The following is a 19,610-nucleotide window of genomic DNA, read 5'->3' on the forward strand; positions in this document are numbered from 1 at the left end:
TTGGGGGGTTCCCTCTCTCCGGGCCCGTCTCCGGTCCCCCCCGCTGCCTCTGCGGCGGGGCGCCCCTCTGGTCTTGGAGGGCCACTTTCGTGGGGGACGGGTGCGCCTGCCCGTGTCGGCGGCCGGGGCGGCTCTGTCTCTCCGGGCAGGCTGGCCCCCTGCCGGGTGGGGGTCGTTGGCCTGAAGGGTGAGGGCCTCCTGGCCGCGTGTCCGGCCCGGACCGGGTGGCCGGGGATTGCCTGGGTCGCGGTCCGCCGCCGCGGGATCCCTGGCTGCTTCTTCCCGCGCCGTGGGGGCCCCACCCGCGGGCTCCCTCGGCCGCCGCCGGGGGGGGGGGGGGGGGGGGCCTCGCAGGCGGTGGGTTGCCTCCTCCTACTTCTCCCCTCTGTGGGGTTGCCGGTGGCCTGGGTTCCGGGCTCTTCCGTGTCGGCCTCTGGTCTCGCGGGTGGCGGGGTTGCTCCCCCCCCTCCCCCACTATAGATACACTTCAGGTGGAGCTTTGTTTGGTTTATTACACACACACACACACACACACACACACACACACACACACACACACACACACACACACACACACACACACACACAGTCACTTAGTCACATGCATTTACACACACACACACACACACACACACACACGCATGATCATATACATACACACACACACACACATATAGATATACACACTGGCTTGTTCACCTGCATGCTGGCTCTCTAGTTTTTGGGTTTAGGTAGCGGTAGCGATAGCTTAGCTCAGACTGCGATCAGATCTCAAGATTTAGGTCGATTGCTGTTATTGTTTTGGTTGGCTCCGTGCCGGTTTCGTGCTTTGTTTGTGGTTTTTTGTTGCAGATTTCCAGTGCTTGACGTGTGTCTCCGTGTGTTCCTGCTTCCTGGATTGGCAGTGGAGGTCGTCACCCCCCCCCCCCCCCCCCCAAAAAAAAAATACAAAAAAAAAACAAAAAAACACTGGGTTTGGATGTGTATATTTATGTATGTGTACGCATATGTGTGCGTATATATATGTATATATATTAAATATAGTAATAATGCACACATATACACTTTTGGTTTCTACCGTCATGGTATCAATCAATAATATGTGTGCAGACAAGGTTAAAAAAAAAAAAAAAAAAAAAAAAAAAAAAAAAAAATTGACTCCTTATCCAAATGGGTTGAAATAGTCCCGGCCAAAACAGCTGACGCACTCACAGTAGCTAAAGCCATTTGCAAACACATAATTCCAGAACATGGCATTCTAAGATTAATTCGGAGTGATAATGGTGCACACTTTGTGAACACTGTAGTCCAAAACATGGCTAAACATCTAGGTATCAATTTAAAGAACCACTGTGCCTATCACCCACAAATGCAGGCCTAGTGGAACGAACTAATGGCACTGTTAAGCTAAGGCTCAGGAAAACCATGGAAGAAACTGGAAAACCATGGCCTGAATGCCGGCCATTAGTCGAAATGTACGTGAGAATCGTCACACACTTTGGGGTAGTGCATGGTCGCCCGTTCCAACTCCCTCTATGGGAGGGAGAACCATGGCAAGAGAAAACCGAAGAGGCAAATCCACTCTCAATGTGGAAGAGTAAATTGTTTGCTAAAAAAAATGTTCTTGTGGGCTGCTGGTTTCTTCTCTCTCTCTCTCCTAAGCAGGAACTGCTGAAACTGGGTGACCAGATCCTGATTTGAGTGGTGAAAGGTCATCACCCCGTCAGGACGGCCCTTTTGCTGTCCAGATCAGGACACCGGCAGCAGTAAAGGCTGCTGAAGATCTGCGTGGGTTCACCAGTTACAGTGAAAGCTGGTAGAAAACTTTCCAGACCCTGAGTAGGCCGGAAGTCGGACGGTATAAAAACCCTTGTCGGCTGAAGAACTCATCTGACGCCTACTCACCAGCCACGGGCCTGAAGAAGATGACTAGCCCAAACTGACTGCTACAACAAGCTGAAGAGGAGTCTGAAAGATGGAAGAAACTTTTCCACTAATGAGTCATGCTGACATGTTAGGAATTGTTCCTCAAACTTTTTACTTACATTGTTGTTGTAATTTATGAACACTGCTGTATGTTCATCCCTGATAAAACTGGTGCTGTAAGTTACCAAAGCTATAGCCGAATTACGTCAGTTGGTCAAAGTCGTGTCAGAAGACAGACGCTCAGCAGGTATCACTTTTGGGTCCTGGCTGACCTCAGGCCACTGGACTGACGTAATGACTAAAATTATGATTCCGTTCATCACTGTCCTTGTACTGTTCGGCGTTTTCACTGCCTGTATCATTCTGTGTCTAAGTGCAAAGGTCCATTGCAGACTTTCTTAGTCCAGTATTCTGAGGTCTATTTACCAACAACTCCAACGAACTCTAACCGATGAGCATTTTGTTTACTGTGAAGTTTCAAAAGGACAAGAGGAGGGAATTGTGCGATGAATCAAACTTTTGAGTTAGTCTTGTCCTTATGAACTGTCACATGCTCTGTTAACAGATGACTGGACATCCACTTCCTGAGTATACTCGGGGGGTCGACTGTCCTGGGACAACTGTCCCATTGTCTTTTGGTGCATCTGTTCAGACTTCCTGTTTTAGTCCGGAAGACATTTGACCTATGTGACCCATTACTTTTAAAAACTTAAGCTTCTGCATACCACAGATTAGTTCCTCTTTAACTGAAATGTCACATGTGTGACGTTTTAACCCTGATGTCTGTTTCCTGTTTTCTTCTAATTGTCCATTGTCTACCTTACATGGTCTTTTTCCTGTCAAATTCTCAATAAAAAGCTCATGCAGAAGAGGAACCACCGAAGCATTTCGTCGAGAGCATCCATAGAGAGCCATGTTGCTCTGCAAAGCTCCGACTTTGCTTCCCTTCTGCAGAAAGCGCCTTAAAAATAATTTCTAACAGTCTCTGTGTCTTTCCTCATTATGAATTTATGTAATGTTGATTTAGGGACCCAACAGCGATACAGTTTGTCACCTCCACGACACGTATCGTGACGTTTTTGTATCGCAAAATTTCGTGGCACGATATATTGTTCCACCCCTAGAGACGACCCTCTCATCCACCAGGGAAAACCCCAATGTTGGGGGGTTCCCCTCCAGCCCAACGGCCCTCCCCTCACCACCAATGTTTGGGGGGTTCTCCTCCAGCCCAACGGCCCTCACCACGGGACACTCCGGTGTGGAACCAGCACCATCCCTCTTGGGAAGATCAGTTCCAAAACCAGTGCTGTACGTTGAGGTGAGCCTGACTAGATCTAGCTGGTCCCTCTCAACCTCAAACATAAGTTCAGCTTCTCTTAGACCCAGACCCGTCTCCCCACGATCCCGTCTCCCCACGGTCCCTGCCCAGCCATGAAACCCACCGGAGAAGTTGGCCATGTGTGTGCATTCATCCATCACTCCCTTCATGAAGCTGATGGATTCCCCCTGGAGAGATGGCCGACAACATTTCACCGAGTCCGTCTTCTTCCAGTGGGGAGAGCTGCAAGCACGAATAAAACAAAACAAAACAAAAAAAAATGATTTGAATGAAACCAGGCTGATGGAACCAAAACAGGTCCAGAAGGTGAAAATTCAATTCAATTCAGTTTTATTTATATAGAGTTTATGACAACACAACTTGTCTCTAGGCGAATATCAAGAACAATCACAAGAATTTATTTCTAGCTGAAAATAAGAAATATGTGAAAACAGGAACAACCAGGATAGAACCAGGCAGAAACCCAAGCCAGGAGAGAATTGTATGGATCCATCCAAACTCCTCAATGTGCTGTGAGAGGAACTGAGTTTGTTCTCACCTCCACCAGGAACCTCTGCTCCTGACCTGGGATGCGTTTATTTGCACAAATATTATAGAACAGTTTTTAGTGAGCTTGTTTGAGCCTGAAACTAGAACAGTAAAGACAATCCTGCTGGAGCGCTGCGTTGTGACACTTCCTGCTCTCACTACAAACATCCACTCAGATAAATCACCTTTGCGGAGCCTCCATAGTGTTTCCACTGCAGGGGCCTGATGACATCCCATTGTGTTCCCTGTGTGGGGTCCCGCCCCCTCCAGAGAGCCCCCCAGGCTCTCCTCTGGTTCTGAAGTGCTGGTCCACGGACCTGGACAGGCCGGACAGACGGCTCAGAGGGTCAGGAACCGTCTTAAAGGAATCAGCCTGACAGGAAAGGGGACACCTGGTTAGGTGAGACGCACCAATGAGGACATCAACATAGGACGACATCAGAAATGTGGACTTTGGTGTCAACCAGTGACTGCGTTTCCATGCAGTCAATAACCCTTTTCTAACTGGAATATTAGCAATAACCGGTTTTGCACGGCCATATAAACACCAATAACCCCTTTGAATAACCCCAATTTGCTCATATTCAGGTTTTTAAAAACCCCAATATGACCCCTGGGTTACTCCTTTTAAAACCTGAATATTGGGTCATGTAAACACCAAACGGAATATCCCCATCAAACGGAACAGGAATTCGTTTTCTGCACTTGCTCTGTTACAGTGCTACAGTGCTGAACAGAAAACCTGGGTTACTTTTGTTATCCTCTATCAACGTTGAATAATAAGCTGTTCTTGCTTTGCGAATGGCTTTTTTATATACTATTAGAATATCTTTCCATTCACAATAAGAGTCTACAGACTTACAAGAGTACCACTTCCTTTCCATTTTACGCACGCTTTGTTTCAACATGCGAATATCTGAATTATACCAGGGAGTTAAGCTCCTGTGGCTAGAAACCCTCCTTTTCAAAGGCAACTTCATCTAAAGCTGAGTGCAACAGATCAGCAGTGTTACTAACAAGAAAATCAACATCAACATCAGAGGTAGAACCCAGGTCACTGGCCTCTATTGCTTCAGTAGAGGCTTCACTATTTTCCACTGTCGCAAGATGAGCAATGGTCTCCTTAAATTTAGCAATAGCTTCATCAGACAAACATCTGCTAAAATAATACCTCCTGCCCTGCACTTCAACAACATTCAATTCAAACGTTATTAAATAATGGTCGGATAAAAGGGAGTTTACAGGTGACACCAACAGATCATCAGTTTCAACACCGAGAGCGAGATCCAGAGTATGATCAAAACAATGCGTTGGCCCGTCCACTTTTTGTGAGATACCCATTGATTCTAGAAGAGAATTGAAAGCTAATTTAAGATTATCGCTTTCAACATCCATATGAATATTAAAATCACCCACTATGATGAATTTATCTGTACTGATCAATAATCCAGAAAGGAAATCTGAAAATTCAGACAAAAACTCTAGATAAGCGCCAGCAGGGGGCCGATACACTACCACTAACACAACTGGCTTCTCTGATTTCCAGCTCGGAAATTTCAGACTAAGCGTGAGGCTTTCAAACGTATTATGATTGCACTTAGGTTCAATTTTTGTTTGGAGACCGGAGTTATAAATTGCTGCGACTCCTCCGCCTCGGCCCGTGCTTCTAGGAATGTGATGATTAAAGTAGCCGGGCGGAGTTGATTCATTCAAACTAACATACTCTTCCTCCTGTAACCATGTTTCTGTTAAGCAGAAAATATCACTCCTACTCTCTGTAATTATATCATTTACTAACAGAGACTTAGAGCTTAATGATCGTATATTTAGTAGTCCAAATTTGCTTCAATGTCGCCCGCTCTGGCCCCCGGGATACACCTAACTATGGTCGCTGGAGTCGGCCTCACATGCCTGACTATGGAGTCGCCAATCACCATACAGGAAGAAGAAGCAGAAATGAGGGGAATTGCGTCATCACGTTCTCCGTGCGTCGCTGGTTTGATCCAGATATCCCAAATGATTAATTACCATGTAAACAGGGATAACCCTGTTTGCTCACGCATGGAAACACATTATTCCCAATGTTTCAGTAACCGGAATATTGACCTTAACCAGAATTTTTACTGCATAGAAACGTAGTCACTGAGGACATCAACAACAGAAATGTGGACTTTGGTGTCTAACCAATGGTGTAATGTTGGAGGGTTCTTTGTAACGACGGTTCTAGTAAAACATCCAAATGTACTATAAGTTGTGTGGTGTTGTATTGGTGACACGTACCCCGCAGTACTCCAACATCTTTATGATCTCCTTCTCGTAGACTTCTGAGTTAACAGAGTATTGCTTCTCCAGTTCAGTCCAGTTCACCGCTCTGCTCAGAACCCCCTAACGCAGACACACACAGGTTCATCCTGACTTTATACGCAGACACACACAGGTTCATCCTGACTTTATACGCAGACACACACAGGTTCATCCTGACTTTATACGCAGACACACACAGGTTCATCCTGACTTTATACGCAGACACACACAGGTTCATCCTGACTCTTAACGCAGACACACACAGGTTCATCCTGACTTTATACGCAGACACACACAGGTTTATCCTGACTCTTAACGCAGACACACACAGGTTCATCCTGACTCTTAACGCAGACACACACAGGTTCATCCTGACTCTTAACGCAGACACACACAGGTTCATCCTGACTCTTAACGCAGACACACACAGGTTCATCCTGACTCTTAACGCAGACACACACAGGTTCATCCTGACTCTTAACACAGACACACACAGGTTCATCCTGACTTTATACGCAGACACACACAGGTTCATCCTGACTTTATACGCAGACACACACAGGTTCATCCTGACTCTTAACGCAGACACACACAGGTTCATCCTGACTCTATACGCAGACACACACAGGTTCATCCTGACTCTTAACGCAGACACACACAGGTTCATCCTGACTCTTAACGCAGACACACACAGGTTCATCCTGACTTTATACGCAGACACACACAGGTTCATCCTGACTCTTAACGCAGACACACACAGGTTCATCCTGACTTTATACGCAGACACACACAGGTTCATCCTGACTCTTAACGCAGACACACACAGGTTCATCCTGACTCTTAACGCAGACACACACAGGTTCATCCTGACTCTTAACACAGACACACACAGGTTCATCCTGACTCTTAACGCAGACACACACAGGTTCATCCTGACTTTATACGCAGACACACACAGGTTCATCCTGACTTTATACGCAGACACACACAGGTTCATCCTGACTCTTAACGCAGACACACACAGGTTCATCCTGACTCTTAACGCAGACACACACAGGTTCATCCTGACTTTCATACGTCTGGCACAAACAAGCAGTACTCGAGTTGTAAAATAAAATCAGGGGGGATGGAGGATTTGATCATATGGGGACAGATAATTTGTGCTGATTACAAATAATATAATATATTACAAATAATAGCAGTGACCAAAACACCTGCAGAAATACTGCAGGAATGACATAGCAGCAGTTAAATGCAGCCTTCTGTAAGCTTTAAATATCCACTGGGCTTACATCAAATACATCAAAACACAACAATAAAAAACACTTTTCTGAACTTATCAATATGACTCTGTCCTTCACAGGATAAGTAAAATGGATCACGGCAAAAACTCACAATCTTAACAAGAATATTTGTCTTATTTCTAGTTAAAATGTCTCATTTTAGTAAAAAAATCTCATTACACTTAAAACAAGACTCATCACTGGAAAAAACAACAATTTTCACCTGTTTCAAGTAGATTTTCACTTAAAATAAGTAGAAAAATCTGCCAGTGGAACAAGATTTTTTCGCTTGTAATGAGAAGATAAATCTTGTCCCACTGGCAGATTTTTCTACTTATTTCATGTGAAAATGTACTTGAAACAGGTGAAAATTGTCAAATAAGTTATTTTTCTGGTGTTATTTTTCTGGTGATGACTCTAAATGTTGAAATAGCAGTAAAACCACATTCACATTCAACCCCCCTCCTCCCCCTCACCCCCCCTCAAATCCAGTACTGCAAACAAGCACATTCTTAGCTTAAATCAGCAAGTCATGTTACAGCTCTCTTACAGCTTCTCATCAAAAAGAGCAATCTTAACCCAACTGTTTCCTCCCAAAGATAAATCTAATCAAATCGACGCAGAGCCTACGGCGTAGGTTACGTAGCCTACGGCGTAGCTTACGTAGCCTACGGCGTAGCTTACGTAGCCTACGGCGTAACCTAACAGCCTTTACTCCGGTGCGATTCTTCGCGAACAACAGACAAAAAAGGGATTATGTACATTCACTGAGTGAATATTATGAAAGTAAAATATATATTTGTCGCTAGAAATGTAATCAAAACGGATTTTTATGCAGAAACTAACTCAAAATATTTATTTTATTCACTAAAAAATAAGAAATGTCCGCCATGTTTTTTTTTTTGGATTCAGTCCGCAAATGACGACGAAAAGCATTCTGGGAAATTTTCATACCCCCTCGCTCGCGAAGTCAGGATCTGAAATCCCTCGATGTGAAGGGGCTATTTTCAGCCCCTAGCCCTCGTTATGCCCCCTCCCCCTAGGTGAAAAGAGGAATTGGGACACCACTACCTTCAGGGGAACGCGCAAAAGTTAGGGGTAATGAAGAAAACGAGGGTGAGGGGGAGTATTGGGACGCACCCTAAAGATGTAGAATCTGGAGGAGATGATAGATGTGCTGCTGGATCTGTGACTTGTGTTTGATATCAAGTTAAAAAATGAGAGAGAGAGAGAAGCTTCAAGTGATGCTTTTTTTTATTTTATTTTGTTCGTCGGCGCTGATGAGAAATCAGCTGGGAGCGGCTGAGAAGAGACAAAGCTCCTGGTGGATCTGGTCGGTCCTTATCGCCCATCTAGATCCCTTTTTTTGCTGATGCACCAGTGTTTTTTTACGTGAGAGGAGAAGAAGAAGACGAAGAGGACATAAGTGAAAAAGAAGAAATAAGAAGAGCGAGGAATAAGAAGAAAATTAAAGCTGCAAGCAGCGATGAACGGGCCCTCGCACTCACGGCCACCGCCCCCCATAAGCATATCAGAAATGACACCACCCACGACTCTCTATGTCAAACCATTCAAAAGTTATAGCAGAAAAAAGGGCCAACCAATCAGAAGAAGGGGCGGGGCTAATTAAGGCCAAAGAAGCTCAAGGACTCATTACAGAGTCCCATGACACCACCCACGACTCTCTATGTCAAAACATTCAATTGTTATAGCAGGAAATAGGGACAACCAATCAGAAGAAGGGGCGGGGCTAATTTTCACCAATTATGGTCAAGGACTCTATACCGAGTCCCATGACACCACCCACGACTCTTTGTCAAACCATTCAAAAGTTATGGCAGAGAAAAGTATTCTAGGGGGCGCTGTTGAGCCGTTAGGCCACGCCCATTAATGCAAACCATGAAATATCAAATTTATCACCAAGCCTGGCTTGCATGTAAAATTTGGTGACTTTTGGAGAACTATCAAATATGGACCAATCAGATGAAGGGGACGCGCGCTTTTTCGCGTCTAGCGTCGCCACGGTAACACTTTTGAAAGAGAAAAGTAATGCGCGTAGTCGCAAGATGAAGACGCACATTTTGAGGTATAACACACCTGGGTGCACGTTACGGTTCGGGCCGTATTAATTGCCGAAGGAATGGCATAAATTGCGCCAAAATTACACAATTAATTCAAAATGGCCGACTTCCTGTTCGGTTTCGGCCATGGCGCCAAGAGACTTTTCTTTAAGTTGCAACATGATGCAGGTGTGTACCGATTTTCATGCATGTACGTCAAACCGTATTGTGGGGCTTGAGGCACAAAGTTTTCCGGGGGGCGCTGTTGAGCCATTTTGCCACGCCCATTAATGTAAACCATAAAATATCAAATTAATCTCCAGGCCTGCCTTGCATGCAAAATTTGGTGACTTTTGGGGAACTATCAAATATGGACCAATCAGATGAAGGGGGGCGCGCTTTTTGCCGTCTAGCGTCGCCATGTTAACACTTTTGAAAGAGAAAAGTAATGCGCGTAGTCGCAGGATAGAGACGCACATTTTGATGTATAACACACCTGGGTGCACGTTACGGTTCGGGCCGTATTAATTCTCGAAGGAATGGCTCATATTGCTCCAAAATTACGCGATTAATTCAGAATGTTTAAAATGGCCGACTTCCTGTTCGGTTTTGGCCATGGCGCCAAGAGACTTTTCTTTAAGTTGCGACATGATACAGGTGTGTACCGATTTTCGTTCATGTACCTCAAACCGTATTATGGGGCTTGAGGCGCAAAGTTTTTTCGGTCTGAACCAACCAGATGAAGGGTGGGCGCGCTTTTTGGCGTCTAGCGTCGCCACGGTAACGCTTTTGAAAGAGAAAAGTAATGCGTGTTGTCGCAGGATGGAGACGCACATTTTGATGTATAACACACTTGGGTGCACGTTACGGTTCGGGCCGTATTAACTGCCGAAGGAATGGCATAAATTGCGCCAAAGTGACACGATTAATTCAAAATGGCTGACTTCCTGTTCGGTTTCGGCCATGTCGCCAAGAGACTTTTCTTTAAGTTGTGTACTGATACAGGTGTGTAGCGATTTTCGTGCATGTACGTCAAACCGTATTGTGGGGCTTGAGTCACAAAGTTTTCCGGGGGGCGCTGTTGAGCCATTTTGCCACGCCCATTAATGTAAACCATTAAATATCAAATTTTTCGCCAGGCCTGACTTGCATGCAAAATTTGCTGACTTTTTGGGCACGTTTAGGGGGGCAAAAAGGCCCTCCTTTCGTCAGAAGAAAAAGAAAAAGAAAAAAAACAAAAAAATTCCTACAGATACAATAGGGCCTTCGCACTGAAGGTGCTCGGGCCCTAATAAGTGAAAAGGTTAGTGTTCAACGTCGCTACGTGTCATTTTTAATGTGTTAGGCACCGGTGCATCAGCAAAAATAGTCCCCGGTAATTCACTTCCGTTGTGGCTTTTTTATTTGCGTTGTTTTTTTATTTTGTTTGCAGCGTTTCTTTTATTTGCAGCAGCGTTTGTTTCTGTTTGCAGCGTTTCTTTTATTTGCAGCACTGGCGGGTCTCGGCCAGGGTAGCTTTGGCCTCCATGTCAGAACCCCCAGAACCCCTGACGGTGTGGTGTTACCGTGGTGAAGACGCTGGAGGCCGTGGACCAGGACAGGCAGGGGACCAGGGGGATGGGCTTGTCCCAGTTGGTGACGGCCAGAGACGCCATCTGGACACGAGACAAGAAACATCCATCACATCTGGGAACATCGCTTTACTGGTTCTCTGAGCTGACTGGTTTTCCGACTGGTTCTCTGAGCTGACTGGTTCTCTGAGCTGACTGGTTCTCTGAGCGGTTCTCTGACTGGTTCTCTGACTGGTTCTCTGACTGGTTCTCTGACTGGTTCTCTGACTGGTTCTCTGAGGCCCCGTTTCCACGTAGCAAAAACGGTGGTGTTTTCATGCGTTTTGGTCGTTCGTTTACACCAAAACGAAGCTCAAAGTCACCAAAAACCATCATTTCTGAAAACTCCGGCCAAAGTGGAGATTTGCAAAAACTCCATCTTCACGTTTGCTTGTAAACAGAGAAACGGACATTTAGGCTTCAGAACGTCACATTATGAGACAGAAACGTCACTACACTGCAAAAACTCTTCACTTCTTCTTCTCTTAACAAGAATATTTGTCTTATTTCTAGTTAAAATGTTTCATTTTAGTCAAAAAAATCTCATTACACAATTGTCTTGAAACAGGTGAAAATTGTCAAATAAAGAGTTATTTATCTGGTCTTGACTCTTGTTTTAAGTGTAATGAGATTTTTAGACATTTTAACTAGAAATAAGACAAATATTCCTGGTAAGATTTTGAGTTTTTGCAGTGCAGCGTCATGTGCTCGACCTGTAGTTACAATTAGTTTGTAACCGTCAATATTGTCTTGTATTTTACTTGTTTTATATTCTAAAGTCACACTTAAAAGTAACTCCACTTCTCTGTCACTCCAAACCAAAGACTCTGGTTCATCTTGGAAGTAACTGGAAGTTACTCGTGTCATTTGTTGATGTTTTTTTCCAGGATTCTGATTGGCTAGCATGACTTTATCTTCTCGTTACACTGCCCCCTGTAGGTTTGGCTGCTCATAGCACCTTAACAGATATTTATGCAGGTTCCTGGAAATGATGGTATTTTTCAAAACGTAGAGGGGGAAATATCTGTTTTTGTAAATACCCGGCTCTGTGAAAACGTGGCCTTAGAAAACTGGTTCTCCAACGGCCTCTCTAACCTAACTGGTTCTCTTACTGGATTTCAGATTTGACTGGTTTTCAGACTGGTTCCCAGAGCTGTCTGGTTCTCTTACTGGTTCTCTGAGCTGACTGCTTTTCTAAGCTGACTGGTTGTCTGACTGGTTCTCTGGGCTGACTGGTTCTATGACTGGTTTTCAGAGCTGACTGGTTCTCCGACTGGTTCTCTGGGCTGACTGGGTTGTACTCACGTATCCCCCCATGGAGATGCCGGTCATCCCCAGCGGCCAGTATCCCTCCCTGTCCAGCCACCGGAGCAGCACAGTGGACTCCAGGATCAGAGCTCCTCCCATCACAAACAGGTCTGACACGTTCTTCAGACTGGAACGCCTGAAACATCAAACACACGGCTGCTGACTGGACACTCAGTTACTTCCAGCATACCAGCACATAGTTTTGGTCCAGACCAGGGGTCAGCAACACATGTGAAAGAGCCATACTGGACCAAAAACACAAAAAACTAATATGTCTGGAGCCGCAAAAAATGAAAATACTTGTATAAGCCTTAAGCTACTTTCACATAGAACGCGGCAACACCGCCGGGGTGGCGCAGACTCGGTGCAGAGTCGGCGGCGAGTGGGCACAGACTCGGCGCAGAGCAGCGCGCATATTCGTTGCAAGTTGCTTGGCGACCGATAAAAGGTTTTTCCGGTCTGGCGCCGTTTTCCCATTCATGTGCTGCCGCTGCGCAAGGGCGCAGTGCTTTGCACCGAGGTCGGCGGCGCGCAACAGGGCGCACGCCGCCGGGTTGCCGTGGCAGCAAGAGCGCAAGACGGCCGCTACGAATTGAACATTTTTTAATTTCACTGTGCGCCCTGTGACGACATCTCGGCGGTGTCCAATAGGAGAGAAGTTGCTGGAGCAGGGTGGCCAACCCTGTTAGCTTGTCATCAAGGTCTGCACAATTCTGGTGATGACACAGGTACTTGTATCATGGTGTGTTGAAGCAGGAAACATCTAAAACATGCAGGAGTGTGGCTCTCGAGGACCAGGGTTGGCCACCCCTGTGACAGCTGGAGGGGAAAAACTTGCAGTTTGTAGATCAGAGACGATCAAGATGGAAGAAAGCATGATCTTGGCTGTGAGTCTGTGTGAGGAGCTGGTTCCTGGTTCCAGGTCTTCTCTGAGTCTGTGTGAGGAGTGTGGGATGAGACTGCAGGCCTAGCGGGACATCAATAAAAAGGGACAAAAGTGGAGAGAAATCTCCCAGAATTTGGACGTACTTGGTGTGTTTAAAAGTGGTAGAAATGTGATATTCTTTTGCGCTCTTAACAATAAAATGTTAATTTAAAATAAAATATAGCATTTCCATGCCTCATATCAGGATCAATTGAATCATTTATCAATATATGGTTATGAAACTTTTTTTCGGTCGCCAAGCAACTTGCAACAAATATGTACCTGGATAACATTTTTCCAAATAGATCCAGGTTCTTATGTGAGTGCAAAATTTAAAAGCACTTTACACTCACACCTTGCTCTGCTCCGGCTCTGCTTCCTGCTCTGCTCCCTGCTCTGCTCCCTGCTCTGCTTCCTGCTCTGCTCCCTGCTCTGCTCCCTGCTCTGCTCCCTGCTCTGCTCCCTGCTCTGCTCCCTGCTCTGGTCCCTGCTCTGCTCCGAGTCTGCTCCGAGTCTGCGCCCATCCCCGGCGGTGTTCGCGGCGCAAACCGCGTTCTGGGTGAAAGCCGCTTTGCTGCCGCGGCAACCCGGCGGGAACCCGGCGGAGTGCGTCCACTTGCGCCCTATGCCGCCGCGCAAACTCAGCGGCGTGCGCCCTTTTGCGCGCCGCCGACCTCGGCGGCAGACCCTGCGCCCTTGCGCGGAGGCAGCACATACAAAATGAATGGGAAAGCCGGCGGCGGCTGCTGCTGTGCGCTCTCTATGTGAAAGCAGCTTTAGAATGAAGACAAATGGCGAAAGGCGAAATGTCGAGAAAAAAGTTGAAATGTCGAGATTAAAAAGGAAAAGAAAAAGGAAGAAAAAAAGAAAAAAAGAGGGAAAAAAAAGAAGAAAAAAATGAAAAAAATGTGTCAAACATTTGTGAAAAAGCTCAGCTCTAGAGCCGCGGGTTGCCGAGCCCTGGTCCAGACAGATCCAGCTTCTCTAAACCGGTTCTAACATGTAGGAACTCCTTTGTCCCCCGTTCCATCAAACTGTTCAGCTCCTCCCTGGGGGGGAAGTGAAGACCAGAGGGACTGGGGGGGGTCAGTCCGTCTGACCAACAACACATTGGATTGGGCAACAACCAGGACACTGCAATAACTGCAGTGCAATATTACATCACGCTTATTTCTTTTCTATCCGTATAATTCTATTTTATGGTATCGCACTTTTTATTTTTGTTTTTAATTTTTTACCTTTATATGGGTGTTTGGCTTTTGGGGTGTTTGATTTGTAAATGACAGTGCTGGGTGAGTGAGATGGAGATGTCAGTTTTTCCCCGAGGGAACCTCCCAAAAGGGATCAATAAAGTGGTCTGGATCTGAATGAGTTACTTCTATTGTGACTGGTAGCTGCCCAGAACAAGAAAAGATCTCTCCTCCAGCCTGACTGGGAGGACACGGAGGTTTCCCCGTCAAACCAGGAGATACGGGCTTCCTCCTGGCTGGACGTCTCCCCGTGGAGTCGTCACATTATACCACAGAAACATCACCACACTGCAAAAACTCTTATTTCTAGTTAAAATGTCTCATTTTTAGCCAAAAAAAAAATCTCATTACACTTAAACTAAGACTCATCAATGGAAAAAATAACAATTTTCACCTGTTTCAAGTAGATTTTCACTTGAAATAAGTAGAAAATCTGCCAGTGGAACAAGATTTTTTTGCTTGTAATGAGAAGATAAATCTTGTTCCACTGGCAGATTTTTCTACTTATTTCAAGTGAAAATGTACTTGAAACAGGTGAAAATTGTCAAATAAGTTATTTATCTGGTGATGACTCTTATTTTAAGTGTAATGAGAGTTTTTGGCTAAAAATTAGACATTTTAACTAGAAATAAGACAAATATTCCTGGTAAGATTTGGAGTTTTTGCAGTGCAGGAGGCATCTGGACCAGTGCACCACTTCAACTGGGCCTGGCTCCTCTACATAAAGCAGAGCAGAGCAGAGCAGAGCAAAGTAAAGTGAAAAGAGTAGAGTAAAGTACTGTAGACAACAGAACAGAAAAGAATTCCCAGACGACGACTTGTGTAGACTTCAAAAAACAAGTATCTCTAGAAGTGAAATACAAAGCTCTTACAAGCCATCACTTAAATTAAGTTATTAACTATACCCAGGTGTCCTTGGTCCATTCTGAGTCGGATTAATGTTCAAAGAATTGATCTTAATTTAAAATAAATGGTATACATTTAGCCTGCTGGCTGAACTATGATGACATCAAGTATAAAGATGTTACAACAGGAAAACTGAAACAGTTTCCTGAGTCGTACTACCAAGAGTGAAGTACCAAATATGCATGTCCAGACAACACGTTACCATGATTGGGGAGTTTTTCTTCCTGTGTGGTTAACCCTGGTACTGTCTTTGGGTCAAAATCACCTCATTCTCCTGTTCCTTCTTTACTCCTGCTCTCTCCTTCCTTCTCCCTTCCTCTTTTCTCCCTTCCTTTCCTCTTTTCTCCCTTCCTTCCTTCCTTCCTTCTTTCCTCCTGCTCTCTCCTTCCTTCTCCCTTCCTCTTTTCTCCCTTCCTTCCTTCTTTACTCCCTTCCTTCTTCCTTTTCTCCCCTCGTACATTCTTTCCTTCCTTCCTTCCTTCCTTCCTTCCTTCCTTCCTTCCTTCCTTCCTTCCTTCCTTCCTTCCTTCCTTCCTTCCTTCCTTCCTTCCTTCCTTCCTTCCTTCCTTCCTTCCTTCCTTCCTTCCTTCCTTCCTTTTTCCCTTCTTTCCTTCCTTCTTTTCTTCCTCCCTTCTTCCCTTCCTCCTTCCTTGACCTGAAGACAGCACAAGGCTTAAGGTTTTTCTCCCACTAGGGGAGTTTTTACCTGCCATTGTTTATGTAATAATTGCTCGGGGGTTTATGTTCATGTTCTGGATCTCTATAAAGCGTCTAGAGACAACTTCTGTTGTATTAGACGCTATATGAATAACATTGAATTGAATTGTTCCAGTAAGATGAATGATTCCTTAGGTGCATTCTTCAGAAAACTATGGGTGACATCACAGTTGTCCAGTTTTTCTAAATGGTATATTGTGTTAATGCACCTATCTATGTGTAGGCCTTTCCATTATTTTAACAATAATCATGTGAGTGTTCCGTTAACTGGTGTCAGAGAGACTGAAGGTTGTCCATGAGAGCCTGGATGGTGCTGTGATGGGATGTGAAGCAGAACGGTGATGGGATGTGAAGCAGAACGGTGACGGCAGGCGTGTTCACTCACAGCTGGTCCTTGGGTTTACGGTAGCCATGTGGGGTCTGCGTTAGGGAACAAAAACACTTCCACAAACGGTACGCACCAGAAAAACACCAACATTTAAGCAGAAAACTCCAAAGGTTGATTCTAATCACCTGGAATGAAACTTTATCTTAATATTTATATTCAAAATCCTGAAACTTTCACCTGAACTAATGGCCTTATTTGTGTGAACAGCTTTAGTGTGGATTCCTAGTTGACAGATACAGGACAAGGCTATGGTATTAAAGCCCTGATAAAGTTCAGTGATAAAGTTCTAGCCCTGCCGGGCCCCGTGTCAGCTCTGGTTCAGGGGCCACATCTGAAATGATGAATTCTGGAGAGAGGTGATGGGAATTAATATAATGTCAGTTCGCATCACCAATTAGGTCGGGGGTCGGCAACCCGCGGCTCTTTAGCGCCGCCCTAGTGGCTCCTGGAGCTTTTTCAAAAATGTTTGACCTTTTTTTTTCTTCTTTCTTTCCTTTTTCTCTTTCCTTTTCCTTTCCTTTTTAATCTCGAAATTTTTACTTTTTTTCCTCGACATTTCGACTTTTTTCACGAAATTTTGACTATTTCCTCAACATTGACTTTTTTTAATCGTAATTTTTCGACCTTTTGATCGAGATTATACTTCAACATTATTCTCGACATTTCGACTTTTTTTCTCTACATTTCGACTTTTTCCCCGAAGTGCATAATGAAAAAAAATCTTCCCCCAGTTCTAACTAATATAGAAACATGCAGCATGTGTTGTCTTCATTCTAAGGCTTATACAAGACTTTTCATTTTTTGTGGCTCCAGACATATTTGTTTTTTATGTTTTTGGTCCAATATGGCTCTTTCAACATTTTGGGTTGCTGACTCCTGGATGAGGATGAGCTAAAACAGCCTAATTAACTCCTGGAAACGGAGCTAAAGTGGGCGTGGTCCAGCCAGCTTCATGCCCGTGTTCCAGTCTGGGTAGTCAGTTCCTGCCAACACGGTGCTGCCCTACTGTTCTTCACAAAACTGCATGTAACATCTTCTCATATACGGCCCTGACGGTAAGTGCGCAATTTGGTTGAATGAGGACTCAGCATTCAACCAATCGCCATCCTGTTTCTCTTTTGATAGAATGCTGAGTCAGCATGCAGCCCCTCCTTCTGTACTTGATGTTGTCTGGTTTATACGGTGGCCATTGCTGAAAATAAAAGTAAAGCTGCAAACAGAAACAAACGCCGCTGCAAATTAAAGAAACGCTGCAAATATAAAGTAACCCCGCTGCAAATAAAAGAAACCCCGCGGCAAATAAAAGAAACCCTGTTGCAAATAAAAGAAACCCTGCTGCAAATAAAATAATAAACGCTGCTGCAAATAAAAGAAAAACGATGCGAATAAAAAAGCCACAACGGAAGTGAATTACCGGGGACTATTTTTGCTGATGCACCGGTGTTTTAACTTGAGAGGAGAAGAAGAAGACGAAGAGGACGTAAGTGAAAAGGAAGAAATAAGAAGAGAGAGGAATAAGAAGAACAACGAACGAGAAAATAAGTGAAAAGGTTAGTGTTCAACGTCGCTACGTGTCATTTTTAATGTGCAACACCGGTGCATCGGCAAAAATAGTCCCCGGTAATTCACTTCTGTTGTGGCTTTTTTATTTGCGTAATTTTTTTATTTTATTTGCAGCGGGGTTTCTTTATATTTGCAGCGTTTCTTTTATTTGCAGCAGCGTTTGTTTCTGTTTGCAGCGGTACTTTTATTTTCAGCAATGGTGGGTCTCGGCCACCGTAGATTTATCAGTCCAACTGACATCTGGACCTCACTCTACTCTACTGCCCTTATTTTTTAACAACTTGTGCTTTTTATTATTTTACCCCTTTTCTTGTCATTTTATTTGTTATTTAAGCATACTCTTAGATTACATACTTTTTGAAAACCGCGTAAAGTTATGGATAAGCCCTGAATGCAGGCATTGTAACGTAGAATTGTCAAATTGGTTTAATTCACCGTTCGAATTGTTACAGATTACTTTTGTAATACTGTATTTGACCCGGTCTTTGTACGTTTTGACCGTATACAAACGTAATTCTTGCCGTTGTAAGAATGAGATGTACCTGCTGTACTCTACTGCTCTTACTTTTTAACAACTTGTGCTTTTTACTATTTTACCTCTTTTCTTATCATTTTATTTGTTATTTGTTTTAATTGTGTTTTGCCACTTTTAAGAGCAGTGGTGAGAGGACGCCCCCCTGGAGCACTGGCATCCCCCAGGGCTGCGTCCTCTCACCACTGCTCTTCTCCCTCTACAACGACTGCACCTCAGGGTGCTCTTCTGTGAAGCTCCTGAAGTAACGGATGACACCACGGTCATCGGCCTGATCCGGAGGGGGACGAGTCCCCGATCCGGGAGGGGGACGAGTCCCCGATCCGGGAGGGGGACGGAGGGTTTAACCTCCTATCAGCTGCTGACCTCCTTCTACTCTGAATCATCCAGTCTGTTCTCTGCACGTCCATCACTGTCTGATCCAGGAAACGAGGACCAGGAAACAGCAGGTAACATCTCTGCAGACCCCTCACACCCAGGACCAGGACCAGGACCAGGACCAGGACCAGACCCCTCACACCCAGGACACAGTCTGGTTGAACTCCTCCCCTCTGGACGGAGTTACAGAGCTCTGTACGCTAAAACCTCCAGACTCAGAGACAGTTTCTCCCCCAAGCTGTTGCTCTGATCAACTCTCACAACTCATAGATTCAGAGAAATCCATCACCGTGCAATAATAATAACAATTAAAGCTGCAAGCAGCGATGAACGGGCCCTCGCACTCACAGCCACCGCCCCCCATAAGCATATCAGAAAAGACACCAACCACGACTTCCTATGTTAAACCATTCAAAAGTTATAGCAGAAAAAAGGGACAACCAATCAGAAGAAGGGGCGGGGCTAATTCAGGCCAAGGAAGGTCAAGGACTCCATACAGAATGTGATGACACCACCCACGGCTCTCTATGTCAAACCATTCCAATGTTATAGCAGAAAATCGGGACAACCAATCAGAAGAAGGGGCGGGGCTA

General features: G+C 44.9%; 1 protein-coding gene across 2 annotated transcripts in view; it reads right to left on the reverse strand.

The window, feature by feature from the left end:
• The window catches only part of abhd18 (abhydrolase domain containing 18), a 51,265-nt gene that overhangs the window by 5,894 nt on the left and 25,761 nt on the right, over positions 1 to 19,610 (reverse strand). For both annotated transcript variants that reach the window (XM_061725983.1, XM_061725981.1), the window contains exons 7-12: positions 16,542 to 16,567; positions 12,356 to 12,494; positions 11,006 to 11,095; positions 6,074 to 6,178; positions 3,979 to 4,166; positions 3,369 to 3,487 (exon numbers count right to left, since the gene is read on the reverse strand). In XM_061725983.1, coding sequence (XP_061581967.1) covers positions 3,369 to 3,487; positions 3,979 to 4,166; positions 6,074 to 6,178; positions 11,006 to 11,095; positions 12,356 to 12,494; positions 16,542 to 16,567 — 667 coding nt within the window. The remainder of the gene's footprint in view (positions 1 to 3,368; positions 3,488 to 3,978; positions 4,167 to 6,073; positions 6,179 to 11,005; positions 11,096 to 12,355; positions 12,495 to 16,541; positions 16,568 to 19,610) is intronic.

This window comes from Cololabis saira, chromosome 7 (genome assembly GCF_033807715.1).
Source record: "Cololabis saira isolate AMF1-May2022 chromosome 7, fColSai1.1, whole genome shotgun sequence".
Classification (NCBI taxonomy): domain Eukaryota; kingdom Metazoa; phylum Chordata; class Actinopteri; order Beloniformes; family Belonidae; genus Cololabis; species Cololabis saira.